At 43.5% G+C, this 23,954-nt stretch overlaps 1 protein-coding gene across 1 annotated transcript; it reads left to right on the forward strand.

The window, feature by feature from the left end:
- The first annotated feature begins 10,806 nt into the window (after window positions 1-10,806).
- oprd1b (opioid receptor, delta 1b) lies at window positions 10,807-22,359 on the forward strand. Its single transcript, XM_088998525.1, has 3 exons — window positions 10,807-11,282; window positions 19,578-19,933; window positions 21,546-22,359. The coding sequence occupies exons 1-3, from the start codon at window positions 11,017-11,019 to the stop codon at window positions 22,073-22,075; spliced, it is 1,152 nt and encodes a 383-aa protein (XP_088854651.1). The 5' UTR covers window positions 10,807-11,016; the 3' UTR covers window positions 22,076-22,359.
- Window positions 22,360-23,954: the final 1,595 nt, after the last annotated feature.

A 23,954-nucleotide genomic window follows, 5' to 3' on the forward strand; every position in this document is an offset into this window, starting at 1 on the left:
ACCTTTTCATCGATTAAGGATATGTACTCATCACTTGCATACTGATGTTCGCAAAATAATCCAAACATTTCTAAATAATAGCCAGTGGTGGGGAACAGGTCAATTTAACCGATGGTAAATTATGCGTTTATACTTCACATATTGTGTGATGTGCTATTTTGACTGTAGAATACATTCGAGGCTTAAAGAGAAAAATACAATACAGTGATCCCTCGCTACTTCGCGGTTCACTTGCATGCAAATGTGTAAACAAACAAAGTAAAAGAAACATCACTGCAAACAACACTGCAACAAACAAACAAAGCAGAATAAAATCAAACACACTGGCTTTGAACAGTTTATGGAGCATTCTGCTCCATGAGCCAGAGGCAACAATACCATATGCTTAAAAATTGTCATTCAGTACTGTGTATCTGTTATGGATATCTGAGAACCATTTTTAACCAAATAAATAAATAAAACACATTTGATGTACTGTATACAGACAAGTGCAGTGAGGACTGCTAACTTATTAGGATAAGAGTCTTGAGGACAAAAATGTACAGAATCTGGTCAAAGAGAACTTGTTTGAAAGAGGACTGAGGCTGGCTATCTATTACAAATGTGAACCACTTCTCAGCAGAGGGGGTGACTGACAAGACAGCTCGATCATCCACGAATAAGTCTGACCATTTATCCTCTCCAAAGAGATTCAACAACACAAGGTGTCAAAGTCAAGGCCCGGGGGGCCAAATCTGGCCCACCACATCATTTTATTCGGCCAGCGAAAGCAAATCAAGCCTGTCAAGTGTCATGGTGCTTGCGAAAGTCTGAACCAAAATTTCAAATTGTCCCACAATAACAGTCATTATTTTTTTACTTCAAATTTGAAAACTAATTACAGTAAAGTCTCGTTATATCGATAGCGGTTATATCGATATTACCGCTTATTACGATACTATTTTCATTTCCCTTGCACATTTCTAGTCTTTTTATGTATAATTAGTACCGTTTAGTACGATACCCGGTTATTACGATAATCCGGTTATTACGGTGCTCCTTTTCATCCCCCGCCGGCCATTTTTGTTGTTTATATCGATATATCCGTCGCGCCATTGGTCAACTTGGTCACGTGTCTTGTTACGTGAGCCGCCATCGGTCGCGCCATTGGTCGACTTGGTCACATGAGCCGCCATCAGTCGCGCTATTGGTCGACTTGGCCGTGTGACTTTGTCACGTGACACGCCATCGGTCGCGCCATTGGTCAACTTGGTCACGTGTCTTGGTTACGTGTCACGCCATCAGTCGCGCCATTGGTCCACTTGGTCAGGTGACTTGGTTACGTGCCCAGCACCCGTGTAGCAGAGCCATTTTCATTTTCAGACGCTAGCTCGTGTGAAGCAGACGAGATTGAAGTGTTTGTGTTAAAAGGTAAAAATGGGAAGCAGAAGAAGATTGATGACTTTTTTAAATTGTATACATAATACAGTAAGATGTAAGCGTTGCAGTTTCCCTGTTGTGTTATGTACATGCCCACTGTACTGTATATGAATGCAATCGTTTTTTGCAACAATGTTTCTTGTTTTGTCTGCTGAAGCGCGATGATTTTGAAAATTATTAACATTCCATACTGTGTATTAAAGGACAGCCGATGTCACTTTTTATTCAAATGCAAATAAAAACGACTTCACGCCAAGACGTCTTGCATTGCTTGTGAATCCAAACAATGGCTTCAGATTCGGATAATATGCTTTCTTGTTACACATCCAGTTATGAATATGTTTCAAATACACTGTAGTTCTGAAGATTAAAGCATACATGTTTACAATCATTAAAGAATTATATGTGCCATTTTGAGGCAACATTGGGGGAACATCTCACCCAAAAAAAGGGAGCTAATGGCCAGCTCCGTTTCTTATATGGCGCTTGGCTGCCCTCTTTTGGCGGCTTTTGTTTAATGCAGTTCGGCGCAGGATCGGATATATCGATGGTCCCGGTTATATCGATATTTTTTCGGACTCCCTTGAATATCGATATAACGAGACTTTACTGTATTCATTGATTTGCTGTGTGATCTGTATGTAATATATGGAAGGGATTAAACTTTGTAATGGTTTCCGCAAATTCATAATGTCCCTCGAGAGAAAACCGGAAATACAATGTGGCCTGCGGCAAAAAAAAATGAGTTTGACACCCTCGCTCAACAGTGAACTCTGAACGAATAACAAACAGAGAATTTCAGCTGGTTCTACTTCTATTGGAACAACAAAATGGAATTTTCACGAGGGCCGTCTTAAAGTGACCTCCCAACAAATAGCATTTTGCTCACACACACACACACACACACACACACACACACACACACACACACACACACACACACACACACACACACACACACACACACACACACACACACAAACACACACACACGCACGCACACGCACACGCACACACACACACACACACACGCACACACACACACACACACACACACACACACACACACACACACACACACACACACACACACACACACACAAAGTTGGGGTATAAATCTAATTTAAGAAAAAAGCAGCCGGGCTCCAGCCGTTGATTTACTCTTTGTGCATGAACTGATGAAGTCTGCTCAGGCGGGAAGCCAAATATTTTCAAAGTTAACCGCAACAGTCCAGGCACAAAGAATTCAATGCCCTGACAATAAACTAACTGGAATAAACAAGAATATTCCCAGGCAAGAGAGAGTATTTGACCTTTTTTTGATATTGGGTTTTGGTGAAGTCTTCAAGGGACAGTGTGGCGAATGTTTTGGTTTTTGAAAGTTTTGTCATTAAAAAAAGGCACAATTATTTCATCATAAGGCACAAAAAATGCTCTGACACTGATTTGTTTATATAATTGGAAGGGTCGTCTTTTCCATTAATAAAAAGTAGGGCTTTTTTAATGTACTTTTTTTAAACTCCTCTATGAAAGAGCTGTCCCAACTATCTCCTCTAAATAATAAAACATGACTCTTTAGGACAACTTTGCCCACCCATGATCAAAAATGCAAACATGTTTGTCACCGGTTTGAGTTTCTCACTGGCCTCTGGCGGAATCTTTTTCCCTCCACAATCATTCAGGAGACATTAACAAAAGTGTGACAGTGGAGCTTTTGGGCGACTAGCGCATGTTGAAGGGAAAATATGATTGAAAACCGCTCCTGCTCCCATTGTCCCTTAACCCAACTTCTTCCACACTGAAAAAAATGGTGGTTCGAATTTATTCCGTTTGATTTTGTCAAGTGGTTGCATGAAATCAATTGATCTGGCTCAGATAGATTTCAAAGTAGACTCTTAAAATGAGCCTGAATTTTGACAATTCATTTATGTGCAACAACTTGACAAAATAAAATTGAATTAATTCAAATCGTCCTATTTTTTGGTGTACATTGTTACGTGTGCGTCTGCAGTGATCTGCCCGTCTGTCGGTCGGTCTGTCAGTTTATTTTTAATCCTTTATGTTGTTTGTCTGACTTCGCTAATGTCATCAGCCTTTTAAAATGGCACCTGTGAAGTGTTTGTCATGTTGAAAAAAAAAGTTTCTGTCCCTTTTTTTAAGTGAAAGTTTTGTGCATTTCCTCCCTTTCAGCGAGGCATCACAAGTGCTTTCCAAGGTTTTCCTTCCGGCTGAGGAGTGATGTGTGTAATCTTATTATTGCCTGTAAGGACAAATCAAAAGTGATTTTCCCCAAGGGGAAACTGAGCGCAGAAACTGGTCATAACAAAACTAACAACATTTTGTTTGTATCGCCGACTGTAATCAAGTCCTTTTTTTCCATGTTGAAAAAGGCACTAAGTGTGTTTAAAAGGGTAAACAGTGAGCGGAAGTGGCTCACTTGAATTGCAAAGCTTTTATCAGGGCTGCTTTTCCTCTCCTGTGAGGCTTAAAGAGAAATATAACCCCAGTATGTAGTGTGAACTCCCCTCACGCTATCGGAAATTAAAGTTAGCTTCTTTCATGTCCCATTTGGACAATTGTGACTGAGAATTGAGTGTTGTGATCAGCCCGGTGTCAGTGTGCGGGTTTCAGTGTCAGAACCATATCGTAGCATCGAGCATGCCAGAGATTTAAGAGGTTGAATTCACCGAGACACAGGAAGAGGTGTCTGTCTGTTTGATAAAGCCGCCCACTCTCATGGGCTACCTTGGTCCTTGTCTTGCCATAAAAACCAAATGAACTGTTTCGTCTTGGTCTCCAGTCGCAACCATTACAACTTCAATTGATCCTTTTTGGCTTTTTTCCCCTGCAAGAGGAATCTAATGGAAGCCATGAAAGAAAACCCAGCGAAGCTAATCATTACAATTAAAAGTGAGCAGGATGAACCAAGAATGACGAAACAGAACCCGAGCGCAGTAGCGGCGGGGGAAGCAAGAGAAAGGAACTAATCACAGGGTTCAACAAAGGTGTGAGGACCTGAGTGAGCATGGGGAGCCAATTCTTGCAACTACAGTACGGCCGGCTGAGTGAACAAAGCACGGATACGCATACAAAATAAAATAGGAGGCTAATTGAAATCCTACTGTCGACTCAGTTGGTCATTTGCAAGACGTACTGTATTTTCTGGTGTATAAGGCGTACTCAAAAGCCTTGATTTTCTTCAAAAGATGACCCTGCGCCTTATATGTGAAGTAATATTGAGCCACAACAGGTCTCGAAACGACTGTCAGCAGCCACCGACTGTATTTCCCGCTGTAGAACAAATAGTGCGTAACCCCAGCCTCTACTTTACTATAACGCCTTATACTATGGTGTGCCTTATATTTGGAAAACGTTTATATATTTATCAGAATCAGAATCAGAATACCTTTATTCGTCCCGCAATGGGGAAATTTGCAGTCCACAGCAGCAATTGAAGAGGGATGGGGTTGGGGTGGGAGTGTTTATACAGTGATGCCTTGGCTTATGAACTTAATTGGTTCCCAGAAAGTGTGTGTAAGGCGAAAGGTGTGTATTCCAAAAATTAATTTTCCATATGAAAACATTAAAATGAGAATAATATGTTCCCAGGTCACCATAAAACATAATTTTCAACCAAATAAGCCTTAAAACAATACAAAATATACCTTATTTTATGTATAATAAATGTGCTGAGGTATTTTAATTAAAGAAATAAACTGTACTGTATAATAAATTCATTTTATTTACCTTTGTTATGGGCGTTGATGGCTTGATGGAATGGAATGACTGGTTTCATCAGCATTAAACACTTGATGAGGAATGTTGCCCTCTTCTTCCACCATCTTGAGGAATGATTCATTGTAAGCTTCGGCAGCTTTATCGTTAGAACTTGCTGCCTCACCGTGACGAATTACACTATGAATCCGTGTATGATGCTTAAATTTCTGAAATCATCTGAGGCTCGCCTTGAAATCATCAATGGATGATGAACTTCCATGTTGCCTCTTGACGATATCCGAGTGAAGTTGCCGTGCTTTCTAGACCTCTACAAAATGGACCTTTTTCTTATGGAAACTGATATTATTCCCATTCTCCAAGGTCTTAATTAGCTAAATATACCAGTTATTGTGATCTTGGACCTGGGCTATGCCTGCCTCAAGAGCCATGTAATTTTATTGTTGATGTTTTTCAAAAACGCTGCAAAATTTGGAATATGATGTCCTTATTTTCATTGTAGCTTTCCAGAGGTTGATGCTATAGCATTGAAAGTGGTACCAAATGAAGGCTAATAAAATTTTCTTGAATATGGTGGTAAGCACAATAAAACACATGAACACCTGTGTAAATTTTAGCTAATTTTAATGCACAAACAGCTGGGACACTACGAAAAATGTTTGGTAGTATGATAGCACTGCTCTGACACATACATTGCATAAGAAACTGTCAGATAGGATGTTACTAATACATGTGTTATCACTTGTTCAATGTGGCTTTTTTGAAACTGTCAATTTTTTTTCCTGTGGTACTCCACAACTTGTAGTAAGCAGCTTCTTTGCTCTGGGTCAGTTGTGATCTGAGTTGCAAAGTCACTCATTAGTTTCACACCTCTCTCAGCCACATCATTGGTCACTTTCACTGACCTCACAAACATCTGTGCATTCCTGTAGCTGTCATTGTCTTCCCAGGTGTCAGCAGGAGTAGTAAGCCAGTCACATTTCACTCGAAGAGCATCAAACAGAAAGTGAGTCTATGGCCCTACCAGGTCTGTGAGAACTGTAGCTGCCTTGATGACAGGAAACACTGGCTTGCCTTTCCTGTATCTCTCAGGTTTCTCTGTTTCTGACAGCTTGACTGCGAGCTTCTCTTTTGCAGACTTGGTCATGCTGGCATGTGAACTGAACAAGGTGAATGGCACTAGTTCCTGGGTCAGATACCAGTGGTCAGATACCAACCGGTGGTTGTTCATTTTCTTGAGAAGATAGGTTGCCAGTTCATAGTCATACTGCTTGTATTGCAGAATGTTCTTCATAAGCTGGAGGTCATGGATATGTGCCTAAGATGCAGATGTGGTGGTCACCCAGTGGCTGGTGTAGAATAAGGCCAGGAACTTGTTCATCCTCTCCAGCCTGAAGATAGTGTCCGTGTTGTATTTTAGTTCCTTGGAAAACATGAGCATCTTCATACAGTAAATGTTTTTGGCCATCCAGCGGGCTTTGTGAATGGCACCTGGCTTGGCCCAGTGGATACCTCGAGGAGATTCCTCACCAAGCAGGATCAGACACAGCTCTGCCACCTCTCTGTAATCTGCCCTCGGACTTGCTTTGTCAAGGAAATTGCTTAAGACTGCAATTGTGCTTGTCTTCTTCTGTTTCAAGTCTTGTTCAACGAGGCCCAGAACTCTTGGGCAGTCCTTAACCAACTTGTCCCACTTCTATTTCACATTGCTGAACATTGAGTTGTCAGTAGTCTTCACCTTGCTAAACACAGCCTCCCATACACTTCCAATTATTACCTCTGATATATGATGGCGACAAGCAAAGTAGCATACATTTTTGCCTAGTTTTTCTTCAATAAGCTTCGCTGCACCCTTGTTGATGCCACTGTTGCTTGCTGTGGTATCAAAATTAATTGATTGAAGTAATGAAAGTAGAAAAACAAAATACCTGAGCTGCTGGAAAGGCAGCCACTCTCGCGGCGCCGTCCTTAAGTCAAAAGAACAAAAAAAAAAAAAAAAATAACACAGGTGTTCATGTGTTTACTACCATATGCAAGACAATTTTATTAGCTTTCATTTGGTACCACTTTGAATGCTATAGCATCAACCTCTGGAAAGCCACAATGAAAATAAGGACATAATATCCCAAATTTTCAGCGTTTTTGAAAAACGTCAACAATAAAAGTATAAGGCTCTTGAGGCAGGCATAGCCAAGGTCCAAGATCACAATAACTGGTATAGTTAGCTAATTTAGACCTTGGAGAATGGGAATAATATCAGTTTCCATATGTTTGAAGAAAAAGTTCAATTTTGAAGAGGTCTAGTGCTTGCTCTGCGATAATTTTAACTCGTTCCTCATCAATTGTGGTCTGTTTAGCTGGGTTGATAGCTTTTTGCATAAAGTGACTCAAGGAGCTCTGGGTTGTACATCTTGGAATTTATGATATTGCAACAGCAACAGATGCAGGGAGACACACTCGAAACTTCATTACGAGGTGCTTCCCTTGCTTGTCTTTTCTCTCCAAATTGTACAGATTGTGCGGGTTATTTGTGGAGCCTGATTGATGTGATATTTTAACCTGCAAGGTCTACACTCTGCCTTTGAACTATCCATAAAGTTGAAACAAGTCCAAATTTCACTGTTTTCTATCCATTTTCTCACTTTTTTTTGTTTTTTCTTTGTGAATGAGCTCACTCCCCTCCTATTCCCTCCTCCTCCTCGCCGCTTCGGGTGTCCTGCTGCGTATGTCCCTTGCCTCCTCTACCACGGATCTTCATCAATCATTTGCGGCTTTAACCGAAGACTGGGGGCAGGGAATAGAGAACATAATAAAAAGTCGGCTGCCAATTCCAGCTCCTCGTTCACTTCAGAGATCCAGCTCCAAGAAACGGCTCGTTTGCGAACGACACATCACTCATTGTGGCGCTCCGTGTATTTCCCGAAAAATAGTTCGTATGCCAAGATTATATTCTCGCGATTTTAACGTTCGTAAAGTGAAAAATTCATTAGCTAAAGCGTTCATCAGTCGAGGTATCGCTGTATATTATATTTGGAAAAATGTTTTCATTCATTGAAGGTGCGCCTTATAAACCGGTACGCTTTGTATATGCAAAATGTTTGAAACTATACAATTCATTGGGGGTGCGCTTTATACTCTGGTGCGCTTTATACTCCGGTGTCCCTTATCTTCTTCTTTTCCTTTCGGCTTTTCCCTTCAGGGGTCGCCACAGTGAATCTGTGTCCTCCAGCTAACCCGGTTTTGTGCATCCTCTCCTTTCACACCACTACCTTCGTCTTCTTTGACAACATCCATAAACCGCCTCTTTTGTCTTCCTCTCTGTCTCCTGCCTGGCAGCTCAAGGCTCAGCATCCTTCTCCCAATATGGTCACTCTCTCTCCTCTAGACATGGCCAAACCATCTCAGTCTGGCCTCTTTGAATTTCTCTCCAAAGCCTCTAATATGAGTTGTCCCTCTAATGTACTCATTCCAGATCCAATCCAACCTGGTCACTCCCAAAGAAAACATCAACATTTCAGCTCTGCTACCTCCAACTCTGTCCCTGTCTTTTCTTCAGTGGCACTGTCTCTAGTCCAAACATCATGGCTGGTCACACCACCGTTTTAAACACTTTTCCTTTCATCCTAGCTGAAACCCTTCTATCACACATCACACCTGACATTTTTCTCGTTCCGTTCCAGCCTGCCTGGACATGCTTCTTCACCTCTTTTCCACACTCTCCATTGCTCTGGACAGTTGACCCCAAGTACTTAAAATCTTCCACCTTCTGTATATCTTCTCCCTGCAGCATCACTCTTGCACTTGGATCCCTCTCATTCACACACATAATTTTCCGTCTTGCTGCGACTGATCTTCATTCCTCTCCTTTCCAGGGCATATCTCCACATCTCTAGTTTCTCCCCCACCTGTTCCCTGTTCTCACCACAGATCACAATGTCATCTGCAAACATCATGGTCCAAGGAGATTCTTGTCTAACATTGTCTGTCAGCCTGTCCATCACCATAGGGAATAAGCAGGTGTTCAGAGCTTACCCCTGGTGGAGTAACACTTCCACCTTGAATTCCTCCATCACACCGACAGCACACCTCAGAACTCTCTTCTAGTAATTATACATAATCTTGTCTGACATAATTTTCTGTCACTCCAGACTTCCTCATGCAATGCCACCGCTCATCTCTGGGCACCCTGTCATAAACCGGAAAATACGCTAATCCATTTTTTTTTTTCAGAACAGAGGCATTCCTTCACCCAAAATATTGTACAATGCTTGCTTTGTTACTCTTACCACTTGAGAGTTTTAGGAGTTTCCCAGTTATTGAAACATGCCCGGCATTTAGGAAATTCCACTCAAATGGAAAATCAATACAACTGCTGCACAGTATTACATCTGATTTTATAATGCAACTGGTCTAATCGCAAACGTAAAAAAAAATAATTGGCAAGGCAAAATAGGATTGTAAATATTGCCATTAAATTAAATTATCAATTACAACATAGTCCGGTATTTATTGATCATCTGTGGCATTGATTAAATATTGACTAATAAGGCCCATGAAGACCATTTGTTTTCTTTGCGCAAGCACGCAAATGAGGTTGATGCCAAGCTAAAAAGGAAAACACAATCTGCCACCATGGTCGTTGCTCTATTACGGGCTTTGAAAACCTTGTTAAATATTTCATCAACCAGGCTAGTGGCAGGTAATTTCATTACTCCTCTGGGTTAGTCGGGTAATTTCAAGGAGGTGACGGCCAAGTGACACAATGCGCATGAAAGCCATGCACAGGCACCCCCGGCTTATCGAGGCAGCAAAGAATGGACTTGGAATAACAGATGAGGGATTTTTTTTTGTGGACTCATACGAAAAGACTCACAAATGTACGATGACAACTATACTAGCAGATATTGAAGCAAAAGTGTTATTCGGTCAACATGCTCTATTCACATTGGATTGACAAATGATATTACAGAAACGTTTGACCTTTTATCAACTGTGCTTTGGCTGAATGACGTTAAAATAGACATTCAGTCACTCCATAAAGCGCAAGCAAAACTTGACTTGATCACAAAAGAGAAAGACTTTAAACATTGATTCAATGTCTGAGTGGGCTTCATTGTGAAGTCGAAAAAAGGGGATTGCGGTGCTGATAGCAGTCACTGAACTCCAAGTACAGTCATGTCTTCAGAACACAAAGAGAGACAGAAAATAAATGTTGCGCCATAATCGTCTCGCCACAAAGCTGTGCAAACGCCTGATAATGATTGGATTCAATTTGAAAGTGGGTAACATCGAAAACAGGCTGGATTGGGCTCACAGAATATCACCTGGAAGAATCATTTTAATTTTTCTTTTTTAAATATACAAATCACTGTGGAAACGATACAATTCGGAGGACATGCTGTGTAATATAATCTTAGGAAATAATTATAAATGGTTATACATATTTATAATCTAGAAAGACTTGTGAGGAGAATGAAGGGTGTAAAAGGGGAAGAGATAGCGAGGGAGGAACGGAGAAGGATGGAGAGAGTGGGGGAAGGAGAGAGAGGGAGACTGAGAAAGAGAGAAAGAGTGAGAGTCTCAGAGAGCAACAGAGAGAGACTGGGAAAGAAAGGTAGAGAGTGAGCGAGAGACTGAGAAAGAAATAGAGAGAGACAGGGGGACGTTCTGGGAAAGAGAGAAACAGAGAGAGTGAGAGACTGGAAAATAAAGAGCGAGAGCGCGAGAGAGAGAGAGAGAGTGGATCGCTGAGTTAATTTTCTTCGCAGTGTCGGTCGGACTCACCGTTCACGCACCGTGTACAAAAAAAAAACTCTCTGCCTTAAAAAGATAAATCTTTTTTTACATTTTTTTTTGTGTGCGATGGAGTTACCCACTTTGCCTCTGGGTAACATTTACATGTCGCTATCTCCCTTCAACGGCACGTTCCCCGACACGTTATTACTCGGAGTCCCGAGAGGCGTAGGGAGCAACTGGACCAACGGGACTAATGGGACCAACTCTACCACCGCGTCTGTGGGTCGCGACACGCCAAGAGTCGTCATCGCCGTGTGCATCACTGCCCTCTATTCGCTCATCTCCGTGGTGGGACTGCTGGGAAACGTCCTCGTCATGTACGGCGTGGTCAGGTAAGAAGTCATGGACAGAGAGCTGCTTACATTGTATGGAAAAAGAAATATGGAACTATCCATGACAGTAATAATAATAACAATAAACACTCCAGAAATACAGAACAATCAAGCATTATTATTTTTATATACACAGTATTTATACTGTGTATATATACACTGTATATATACTGTATATAAACTGTATATAAAAGCCTTTAATAGTAGCGAATATTTGCAGTCCATAGGAGCAATTTGAAATGCGGTGTGGGGGATGAAAAGATAAAGTATTCGAAGCATTATAGAAATGTCAGAGGACTGAAATGTATACTGTAACTGCTAAAATGTTTCATAAAGAACTGCACATAGTGCAAGTATAAAAAAGCATATTTGATATTTTATAAATATATATATATATATATATATGTGTGTGTATATATGTGCGTGTATATATATATATATATATATATATATATATATATATATATATATATATATATATATATATATGACCCAGAGAGGTGTGAATAAAAGGCCAATACCTGCATTCACAGTTTCCATGAGACTTTAAGGTAGTAGTGCACATAGCCGTTGTAATCGGTTTCTTAGTTGCCCAGTTTTCATTCTTGCCATTATCTTATCTCTCAGGTCAGTTGCTGCTTCGCTCAGCATTTCATTCATTGGGGCTGGCTTCCCAATCTCATCATTCATTGGGGCTTGCTTCCCAATCTCTGGTTGAACCTCTTCCTCTGATGTGGCAGCCTGGGGCCCTTCACCTCGGAATTTGTGTTGTACCTCATCAATCTCAAGTTGTGATAGCAATTGCCGTTTGTGGATATTGGAACACTGAGCTACTAGTTGTTTCGTGGTCAATATATATATATATAGTAACCTCCCGTTATATATATTGGTTATATATATATATTATTATATATATTTCTATATTATATGGCGCATATATATATCGATATATATATACTTTTTCCGATATATCGATATAACGAGACTATGTATGTATATATATATATATATATATATATATATATATATATATATATATATATATATATATATATATATATATATATATATATACCGAAACCTCCCAAGGTGGTGGTGGAGAATGACCGAGCAAAAATCCTGTGGGACTTCCAGATACAGACTGACAAGATGGTAATGGCCAACCAACCAGATATCGTGGTCATAGATAAAGGGGAAAGGAAAGCCGTTGTCGTGGATGTAGCGGTCCCGAGTGATGGGAACATCAGAAAGAAGGAACATGAGAAAATCGAGAAATACCAAGGGCTCAGAGAGGAGCTGGAGAGAGCCTGGAAGGTAAAGGTGACAGTCGTGCCTGTGGTGGTCGGAGCACTGACCCCCAAACTCGACGAGTGGTTGCAACAGATCCCGGGAACAACATCGGATATCTCGGTCCAGAAAAGCGCAGTGCTGGGAACAGCACGGATACTGCGCAGAACCCTCAAGCTTCCTGGCCTCTGGTAGAGGACCCGAGCTGAAATGGGGACAGACACCACCCATGGTGGGTGAGACGAGGATTTATTTATATATATATATATATATATATATATATATATATATATATATATATATATATATATATATATATATGTATTAATGGGTCGGGCTGCGGGGGAAGCAGCTTCAGTAGGGAAGCCCAGACTTCCCTCTCCCGAGCCACTTCTTCTAGCTCGTGCTGGCGGATCCCGAGGCGTTCCGAGGCCAGCTGGGAGACATAGTCTCACCAGCGTGTCCTGGGTCGTCCCCGGGGTCTCCTGCCAGTGGGGCATGCTCGGAACACCTAACCAGGGAGGCGTCCAGGATGCATCCTAATCAGATGCCCGACCCACTTCATCTGGCTCCTCTCTATGTGGAGGACAAGCGGCTCCTCCCGGATGACCGAGCTTCTCACCTTATCTCTAAGGGAGAGCCCGGACACCCTATGTAGAAAGCTCATTTCGGCCACTTGTATTCGGGATCTCGTTCTTTCGGTCACAACCCATAGCTCGTGACCATAAATGAGGGTTGGGATGTAGATCGACCAGCTATATATATATATATATATATATATATATATATATATATATATATATACAGTAAAGTCTCGTTACATCGATAGTCTCGGGAGTCGGAAAGAATATCGATATAACCGGACTATCGATATATCCGATCCTGCAGCATGTAAATTTTCTCCTTGCGTTCATAGAAATAGTATCGTAATAAGCAGTACTATCGATATAACCGATATCGATATAACTAGAGTCTCATGTCATCTCATTTTCCGTACCGCTTATTCCTCATTAGGGTCGCAGGGGTTGCTGAAGCCTATCTCAGCTGTCTTCGGGCACGAGGCGGGGGACACCCTGAATTGGTTGCCAGCCAATCGCAGGGCACACAAAGACATACAACAGTCATCTCACACTCACACCTAGGGACAATTTGGAGTGGTCAATCTGCCTGCCATGCATGTTTTTGGAGTGTGGGAGGAAACCGGAGGACCCGGAGAATACCCACGCGGGTCCGGGGAGAACATGCAAGCTCCGCACAGGGAGGCCGGACCGGGACGCGAACCAGCGACCTCTGCACTGTGAAGCCGGTGTGCTAACCACTCGACTACCGGGCCGCCCTATAACTAGAGTTTACTATATACAGTAAAGTCTTGTTATATCGATATCGGTTATATCGATAGTACCGCTTATTACGATACTATTTTCATTTCCCTTGCACATTTATCGTCTTTTTATGTATAATTAGTACCGTTTAGTACGATACCCGGTTATTACAATAATCCGGTTATTACGGTGCTCCTTTTCATCCCCCGTCGGCCATTTTTGTTGTTTATATCTATATATTTGTCGCGCCATTGGTCGACTTGGTCACGTGTCTTGGTTACGTGCGCCGCCATCGGTCGCGCCATTGGTCGACTCGGTCACGTGAGCCGCCATCGGTCGCGCTATTGGTCGATTTGCCCGTGTGACTTTGTCACGTTACACGCCATTGGTCGCACCATTGGTCAACTTGGTCACGTGTCTTCGTTACGTGACCAGCTCTCGCGGGCAGACGCCATTTTCAGACAGCAGCTCGTGTGTATCAGACGGCAGCTGTGTGTCTTCAACATATACGGACAACATATACAACGCTGACGAAACTGGTTTATTTTACAAGCTGCAGCCAGAGAAATCCTACATCTACAAGGATGAGGATTGCCGCGGGGGTAAACGTTCAAAAGAAAGACTTACAATCATGCCGTGCGCTAACATGACGGGTACCGATAAATTACAACTTACATATTGTTATCGGGAAATCAAAAAAAAAACAAGGTGCCGACATTGCATCGTATGTTGACAGACACCACCCATGGTGGGTGAGACGAGGATTTTTTATATATATATATATATATATATATATATATATGTATATGTGTATTAATGGGTCGGGCTGCGGGGGAAGCAGCTTCAGTAGGGAAGCCCAGACTTCCCTCTCCCGAGCCACTTCTTCTAGCTCGTGCTGGCGGATCCCGAGGCGTTCCGAGGCCAGCTGGGAGACATAGTCTCACCAGCGTGTCCTGGGTCGTCCCCGGGGTCTCCTGCCAGTGGGGCATGCTCGGAACACCTAACCAGGGAGGCGTCCAGGATGCATCCTAATCAGATGCCCGAGCCACTTCATCTGGCTCCTCTCTATGTGGAGGACAAGCGGCTCGACTCCGAGCCCCTCCCGGATGACCGAGCTTCTCACCTTATCTCTACGGGAGAGCCCGGACACCCTATGTAGAAAGCTCATTTCGGCCACTTGTATTCGGGATCTCGTTCTTTCGGTCACAACCCATAGCTCGTGACCATAAATGAGGGTTGGGATGTAGATCGACCAATAAATTGAGAGCTTTGCTTTTTGGCTCAGCTCCTTCTTCACCACAACAGATCGGTACAAAGTCCGCATCACAGCAGACGCCACTCCGATCCGCCTGTCGACCTCTCGCTCCCTCACACAAGACTCCCAGATACTTAAAATCCTCCACTTGAGGCAAGATCTCCTCCCCGACCTGGAGAGGGCACTGCACCCTTTTCCGACTGAGAACCATTGTCTCAGATTTGGAGGTGCTGATTCTCATCCCAATCGCTTCACATTCGGCTGCGAAACGCTCCAGAGAGAGTTGGAGAGCTCCGCTTCAAGGCCCCAACAGTACCACATCATCTGCAAAAAGCAGAGATGCTATATTGAGGCCACCAAAACGAAACCCTTCAACGCTTCGGCTGCGCCTAGAAATTCTGTCCATAAAGGTTATGAACAGAATGGGTGACAAAGGGCAGCCTTGGCGGAGCCCAACCCTCACTGGAAACGATTCCGACTTACTGCTGGTAATGCGAACCGGACTCTGACATCGGTTGTATAGGGACCGAACAGCCTGTATCAGACGCTCCTGTACTCCCGAAGCACCCTTCACAGAACTCCACGAGGGAGACGGTCAAACGGTTTCTCCAAGTCCACAAAGCACATGTACACTGGTTGGCCGAATTCCCATGCACCCTCGAGGACCCTGCTAAGGGTGTAGAGCTGGTCCACTGTTCCAGGGCCAGGACGAAAACCACACTGCTCGTCCTGATTCTGAGGCTCGACTTCCCGACTGACCCGCCCCTCTAGAACCCCCGAATAGACCTTTCCGGGGAGGCTGGGGAGTGTCCCTCTGTAGTTGAAACACCCCCTCCGGTCCCCCTTTTTAAAAAGGGGGACCACCACCCTGGTCTGCCAATCCAGAGGCACTCTCCCCGATGACCATGCGATGCTGCAGAGGCGTGTCAACCAAGACAGCCCCACAACGTCCAGAGGCTTTAGGAACTCTGGGAGGATCTCATCCACCCCTGCATGGGGCCTTGCCACCGAGGAGCTTTTTAACCACATCGATGACTTCAAACACAGAGATCGGAGAGCCCATCTCAGAGCCCCCAGACACTGCTTCCTCCAAGGAAAGCGTGTTGGTGGAGTTGAGGAGGTCTCCGAAGTACTCCGCGCAACGGTTCACGACGTTCCGAGTCGAGTTCAGCAGCGGCCCATCCTCACTGTACACAGTGTTAGTGTTGCACTGCCTTCACCTCCTGAGACGCCGGATGATGGACCAGAATTTCATTGAAGCGGTCCGGAAGTCGGCTTCCTTGGCTTCACCGAACTCTTCCCAAGCCGGAGTTTTATCCTCGGCGACCACCGAGGCCACATTCCGCTTGGCTAATCGATACCTGTCAGGTGTCTCAGGGGTCCCACAGGTCATATAGGCCCATAGGACTCCTTCTTCAGCATCCCTTACTACTGGTGTCCACCAGCGAGTACTGGGGTTGCTGCCATGACAGGCACCAACCACCTTACGGCCAGAACTCTGATTGGCCGCCTCAGCAAGGCAGGTACGGAATATGGTCCATTCGGACTCAATGTTCCCCACCTCCCCCGGGACATGCAAAAAGTTCTGCCGGAGGTGGGAGTTGAAACTCCTTCTGACAGGGGATTCCGCCAGACGTTCCCAACAAACCCTCACAGCACGTTTGGGGCTGCCAATGTATGTATATGTGTATGCATGTATATGTGTATGCATGTATATGTATATGTGTATGTATGTATATGTATATGTACGTATATGTACGTATATATATATATATATATATATATATATATATATATATATATATATATATATATATATATATATATGTAATACCATCAATACCATCATCCCAGAACTCCTCATCCCCAAACTTCTCCAGCTTGGTGTGTCCCCCACGATCTGCCAGTGGACCCTCAGCTTCCTGACAGGACGGACACAACAGGTCAGACTGGGAAATATATCATCCACAACACGAACCACGAGCACTGGAGCCCCGCAGGGATGCGTCCTCTCTCCATTGCTCTTCTCTCTCTACACAAACGACTGCACCTCAACGCACCCAGCTGTCAAATTCATAAAGTTTGCAGACGACACCACGGTCATCGGTCTCATCTAAGACGGCGACGAGTCTGCGTACCGACAACAAGTGGAGCAGCTGGAGCTCTGGTGCAGCCGTCACAACCTGGAGCTGAACACGCTCAAGACAGTTGAGATGATCGTGGACTTCAGGAAACATCCATCACCACAGCTACCCCTCACACTATCCAACTGCCTTGTGTCAACCGTTGAGACCTTGAAGTTTCTGGGAATCACAGTCTCCCAGGACATGAAGTGGGAGGTCAACACCAACTCTATTCTGAAAAAGGCCCAACAGAGAATGTACTTCCTGAGGCTGCTAAAGAAGCATGGCCTGCCACAGGAGGTGCTGCAACATTTCTACACGGCTGTCATCGAATCCATCCTGTGTTCTTCCATCACCGATCCATGCGCACCAAATCCAGCAGACATTTAAACAGCTTCTTCCCCCAAGCCATTAACTCTTTGAACTCTTCAACAATAGCCAAAATGGAACTGTATAGTGCCACTTCGCAGTTTTTTTGACGACGATACTAGTGCAGCGTGTTCTACCGAAACAAATTCCTTGTGTGTCCTACATACTTGGCAATAAAGATGATTCTGATTCTGATTCTGTATATATATATATATATATATATATATATATATATATATATATATATATATATATATATATATATATATATATATATATATATACAGTAAAGTCTTGTTACATCGATAGTCTCGGGAGTCGGAAAGAATATCGATATAACCGGACTATCGATATATCCGATCCTGCGGCATGTAAATTTTCTCCTTGCGTTCATAGAAATAGTATCGTAATAAGCAGTACTATCGATATAACCAATATCGATATAACTAGAGTCTCATCTCATCTCATTTTCCGTACCGCTTATTCCTCATTAGGGTCGCGGGGGTTGCTGAAGCCTATCTCAGCTGTCTTCGGGCACGAGGCGGGGGACACCCTGAATTGGTTGCCAGCCAATCGCAGGGCACACAAAGACATACAACAGTCACTCTCACACTCACACCTAGGGACAATTTGGAGTGGTCAATCTGCCTGCCATGCATGTTTTTGGAGTGTGGGAGGAAACCGGAGGACCCGGAGAATACCCACGCGGGTCCGGGGAGAACATGCAAGCTCCGCACAGGGAGGCCGGACCGGGACGCGAACCAGCGACCTCTGCACTGTGAAGCCGGTGTGCTAACCACTCGACTACCGGGCCGCCCTATAACTAGAGTTTACTATACACAGTAAAGTCTCGTTATATCGATATCAGATATATCGATAGTCCCGGTTATATCGATACTATTTCTATGCACGCACGGAGAAAATTACATGCAAACAGGGTCGGATATATCGATAGTCCCGGTTATATCGATATTTTTTCGGACTCCCTTGAATATCGATATAACGAGACTTTACTGTACTACCTCCAACATTGCCGAACCATGCATTGTAGCCTAATGAAACACTCCAAATTGTCCCTAGGTGTGATTGTCAGCAGAAATGGTTGTGCATCTATCTGTGCAATGTGATTGGATGGTAAACGGTTCAGAGTGCCCCCGGCCTACTCCCTGAAGTCAGGTGGGATAGGCTCCAGTACCCCCCGCAAGCCTTGTGATGAAAAGGGGATGGATAGTTGGATATGATTATACATAATTTATAAAGTGTTTTTCTCAATTTACAGACAGATGATAACAGATGTACAAATTATGCCACACTAAATCATAGCACATACAGTTAATACTCACAAAAAGGGTTCGAGTTTGATTTTGAGCTGAGCCTTGCACTAAAACCTCCACATGGCACAATTTCTTTCCCAAGACGGAATGGTTTTGTCAAATCAATGTATTTATTTGTCTGGCTAATACGCCGTGATCAATCACACTAATGACTGTGTACAGCATTGATTTGTTTAGTCAGGCATTGCAGTTCATATGCAGGAAGCAGTTTTATTAAACATGTCACAAAGAAAGAACATACTACAGGCTACAAAAGAAAAAAAAGCAATCATGCTCAAAACAGCAAATTGGAGATGAGAATTGTTACTACACACGGGTCGTTTTATACAAGTGTGGTTTAATGGAGGTGATAGTCATCGTGACCGAACAGAGGCTCTCGTGCAGTCGCAACACCATCACGGACGACTTTGTGCATCTAAAAAGCTTTTATTATCCCGGCGAAAACTGCACATCATTGAGTTGAGAGAGGAAATGAGGCTCAGATCCATACAGTAGTTTGGTTTCTAACCTCGTTAGGTTTTAATGGCAATCAGCAGGCGACCGCAGCATACATAACAGACCATGTCTTGTACTCAGTGGGCTCAAAGTGCTTTGCTCCTCGCCAGGTACACCAAGATGAAGACGGCCACCAACATCTACATCTTCAATTTGGCCCTAGCGGATGCCCTTGCCACGAGCACCCTCCCGTTCCAGAGCACCAACTACCTCATGGGCACGTGGCCTTTTGGACTGCCACTGTGCAAATTGGTCATCGCCATTGACTACTACAACATGTTCACCAGCATCTTCACGCTCACCATGATGAGCGTGGACCGTTACGTGGCCGTGTGTCATCCCGTCAAGGCTCTGGACTTTCGCACGCCGGCCAAAGCCAAGGTCATCAACATCTGCATCTGGATTCTCTCATCGGTTATTGCGGTACCTGTAATGATCATGGCCGTTACCAGGGTGACGGACAAAGGTACAGAGCTATGCTTTGTAGATGAAACAATGTCTCCCGCCAGATGTCTTATCGTCAATATGATTCCTTTGTTGCACAAATTACACAAAACATGCTATTTCTGGGCGGATATTCTTTTGTGAATAGTGCCTAATAGTACTTTACACACACTGGCAATTCAAAACATTTGGAGGTCTTAAATAAATACAGTATCTAAAATGTAAATATATCACAAACCGTGATCCCAAAAGATATAATTCCACATTCATATTGCCAAATTTTGCTTTGAAATAATTTGCTTACAGATTAAATAATGTTTTCAAAATGCAACAGCAGTGCGGGTGTACCACATTGATTTTAATTCCTTACACATACACAGTCAAACCTTGGTTTTCGAACATCTCGGTTCTTGACCAATTCGGTTTTAGACTCAAAACTGTTTTTTTATGCCTTGGTTTACAACCGCAAATCAGTTCTAGACCAAACTGAGCGCCCCTGAATGCACCGCTTGACTCCTCTCTGCTTCCTTATATGTCACTTCCTTGTGTCGCGTCTCATTCTGTCCGACGCATTATCCTCATGTTTGTATTGTTCAATCACGATTAAAAAAAAGCAGACTGATTACATTGATGATAATGGGAAATGTTTCGGTTTTCAACCAAATCGGTTTTCGAACAGATTTCTGGATTGGATTATGGTTGAAAACCGAGCTTTGACTGCAGTCCATAGTTGCTGTTTGAGGGGGGCTCGGGGTGTTTTCATTTTACTCAAAGATACTTAGATAAGGGCGGCATGGTTGTCGAGCGGTTAGCACGCCGGCTTCACGATACAAAGGTCGTGAGGTCGTGAGTTCCAAACACTCTGTGTGTAGTCTGCATGTTCTCCCCGAGCCAATGTGGGTTTTCTTCGGGTCCTCCGGCGTCCTACCACATTCCAAGAACATGCATGGCAGGCTGATTGAACACTCCAAATTGTCCCTAGGTGTGAGTGTGAGCGCGGATGGTTGTTTGTCTCTGTGTGCCCTGCGATTGGCTGGCAACCAATTCAGGGTGTCCTACGGCTAGTGCCCGAAAACGGCTGGGATAGGCTCCAGCACCCCCCCCCCCCACATGACCCTAATCAGGATAAAGCGGTATGGAAAATGGATGGATGGATACTTAGATTAGGACAAATCAGTTACTGAGGATCAAATCCACAACCTTCAGATTGAGAGACAAGTACTCAACCACCTGAGACGCGTTCCTCCAAATTGGTGCGTTGCTATTTTCCTGTGGCATTTGATAGAATCTCAACAGCATATTCCGATGAAAAAAAAAACAAGAAAAATACAAAAGAAAAAGCCCAAAAAAAGCAAAAAGAAGAGTAAGAAAAAGTACAAGCATCAAAACAGAGTCTCGTGATCGGGATTGGGACATCCGGAGTAGGAGTTTTTTGGGCACATTGAGGTACAGTTAGCTTAATTGTCCAAAAAGGCTCCTCCCCCTCCCTCCCCGTACTTTCAGTGGCAGATGGTTTTGTCGAATTGAGGGAGTAATGAGGTTGTCGAAGAGAACACATTTGAGCTGGGTTATTAAACGTAAATTAGCCTATCCACATGAGCCTCCATTCAACTGTCGTCATTTTTCTTCCCAAGGCAGCGTCGATTGCAGAATCATCTTTCCCAAACCAGAATGGTACTGGGACACGGTGACAAAAATCTGCGTCTTCATCTTCGCCTTCTTGGTGCCCGTGCTTGTCATCACCATCTGCTACGGTCTGATGATCCTGCGGCTCAAGAGCGTCCGTCTCCTCTCCGGATCCAAAGAGAAGGATAGAAACCTGAGGCGAATCACCCGGATGGTCCTGGTGGTGGTGGCCGTCTTCATCATTTGCTGGACTCCGATACACATCTTCATCATTGTCAAGACCATGGTGAATATCGACCACAAGAACCTACTGGTGATGGCGAGCTGGCATCTGTGTATCGCTCTGGGCTACACCAACAGCAGCCTCAACCCGGTCCTCTACGCCTTCCTGGATGAGAACTTCAAGAGGTGCTTCCGAGATTTCTGCTTGCCCTATCGCAGGCGTACAGAGCAGCACAGCTTCTCTCAAGGCCGCAACAACACAAGGGAGCCCGTGTCCATTTGCGCCACCGCCACCAGAGGCAGACAGCCGGCGTGACTAGGCATGGACCCAATAGGGATCCAGGATGAGCTCCAAACCGAAATCACACGGGTCGCTACTACAGGAGTGTGAATTGGCATTTTATTTTTGTCCACCGCTGGCAGTTTTATCTCAAAATCGTGGCCAAAGCTTTGTATGACAGTTCCCCGGTGAAGACTCGATGCTTGTCATTCCGGATACTGAAAAGAAATGCCAAGCTGTGCCTGTCGATTCGAAACTGGTGGATAATAATGTACATACAGATGAGTGACAAAATAAATGGGTATGGAATCCACTTTCAACAGGCATTTAACTCATTTGTTGCCATTCCCGAATTTCTTTGAAAATTGAAGTGTGACGTGGACCGCCATTCCCAAATTTTTTTGGGTTTTGTTTTTTCTTGCGGGGGTGCCGATAAAGTGCTGGTCAGTCCCCTGGCAATGTTTTCCCTTCTACAAGGGGGCAGCATTTGCCTTTTGTCCATGTTAGTGCTCTGTTACAGCTTCAGCTGTTGTTAACGCGATATAAATCAATAAGTATGTATTGTATCGTACTTTGTACAGCCACCCCCATTTCAAGCTCAGATAACTCCAGACCTATATAATTTAGGAATGTCTTACGCTGAATTAAATGTTTATGTAATTCTAAAAGTCAATATTCTGGGTGCTGCAATTTGAGTGAAAATGACAAAAACATTGGCACTGGAGTGGACACATTTTTGCACATCGTCTAGCAGTGAATGAGTTGAGAATCCCTAAAATCGGACTACAGTTTTTTTCAAAATAAAACAATTTAATTGAAGTCCAAAACTATCTTCATAGGAGGAAACCAGGTGTGTGTCTCAGTCAATAAAAGTAAAAAAAACAAAAAATAAAACACACACACAAACATTAAATTATACATCACCTCAATAGCATCACTGGCAGCAGTAAAATCCTTCCTTTTTGCTTTACGGGTGGGAACGAAGTTCGCGCTTAAATGATATAGAATGCTTACAACTTTATCTCAATGAAATATTGCACCAAATCAAGCAAATGTACTTTCAGCAGAAAAAAGATAGTTGGGGCATTAAACCTGAAGTGCTCTGACATGTTGATTCTTTTTTTGTAACGCTAATGGAAATAGACCCGGCTACAAACATAGTGTAGTTGATTCTAAATGTAAGTTTGGAATCTGGGGGGGAAAAGCATTTGTCTGGATTGTTGCTGGTTGCTAGGCAATATCTGTTGGGTGAAACTATTTGTCATCTATCCGTCGATTTTTCTACAGCGCTTTTTCTCATTAAGCTTGTCGGGTGAGCTGATCAATTGTAGTGATTTGTGCCGTTTCGACCAATGTAAAAAAAGCAACAAAAACATTCTCTTTGCGACAAGCTTTCCCTTTTTTCTTAATCACAGCACCATCTGCTTGATAATGTCTGGATCCATCCCAAACAGCAGGTGCTAAATTGGGTCTAAATATGGCCACCGTGAGAGCATTAGAACACCATTTTTTTGTTCATTCGTGAGCTGAGTCTGCCTGTTGTTTTTATTTTTCCCTGAGCTGTACAAGGTTCCTGGGTTCAGAGACTCTGAAAACGTTCCCCTCACACAACAGAGTGAAAGATTTTTTCATGTTTTCAGATTTGTCTCCACTTTGGTACTGAATTGAGTATTACATTGTTGGGTGTCAGCTTTAAAAGTGATTGGAGACCTTGGTGCCATTTTGGGAGGAAAGGGCAGCTCAGCGTAAACAGTGTTTGCAGAGCCCTCTGCTTGTCCAATTTAAGTCACCGACAATTTGTGAAATGTTTCAATGATGGAGACCAGAGGTGAAAATGACAGTGCGGCTTTGACAATCATCATCGGATAATTTAGAGGTTTTATAACACTGCATTTAAAAACCCCTTCTGCGCAGT

Source organism: Hippocampus bargibanti, linkage group LG06 (genome assembly GCF_051943395.1).
Source record: "Hippocampus bargibanti isolate YZ-2025 linkage group LG06, ASM5194339v1, whole genome shotgun sequence".
NCBI lineage: Eukaryota > Metazoa > Chordata > Actinopteri > Syngnathiformes > Syngnathidae > Hippocampus > Hippocampus bargibanti.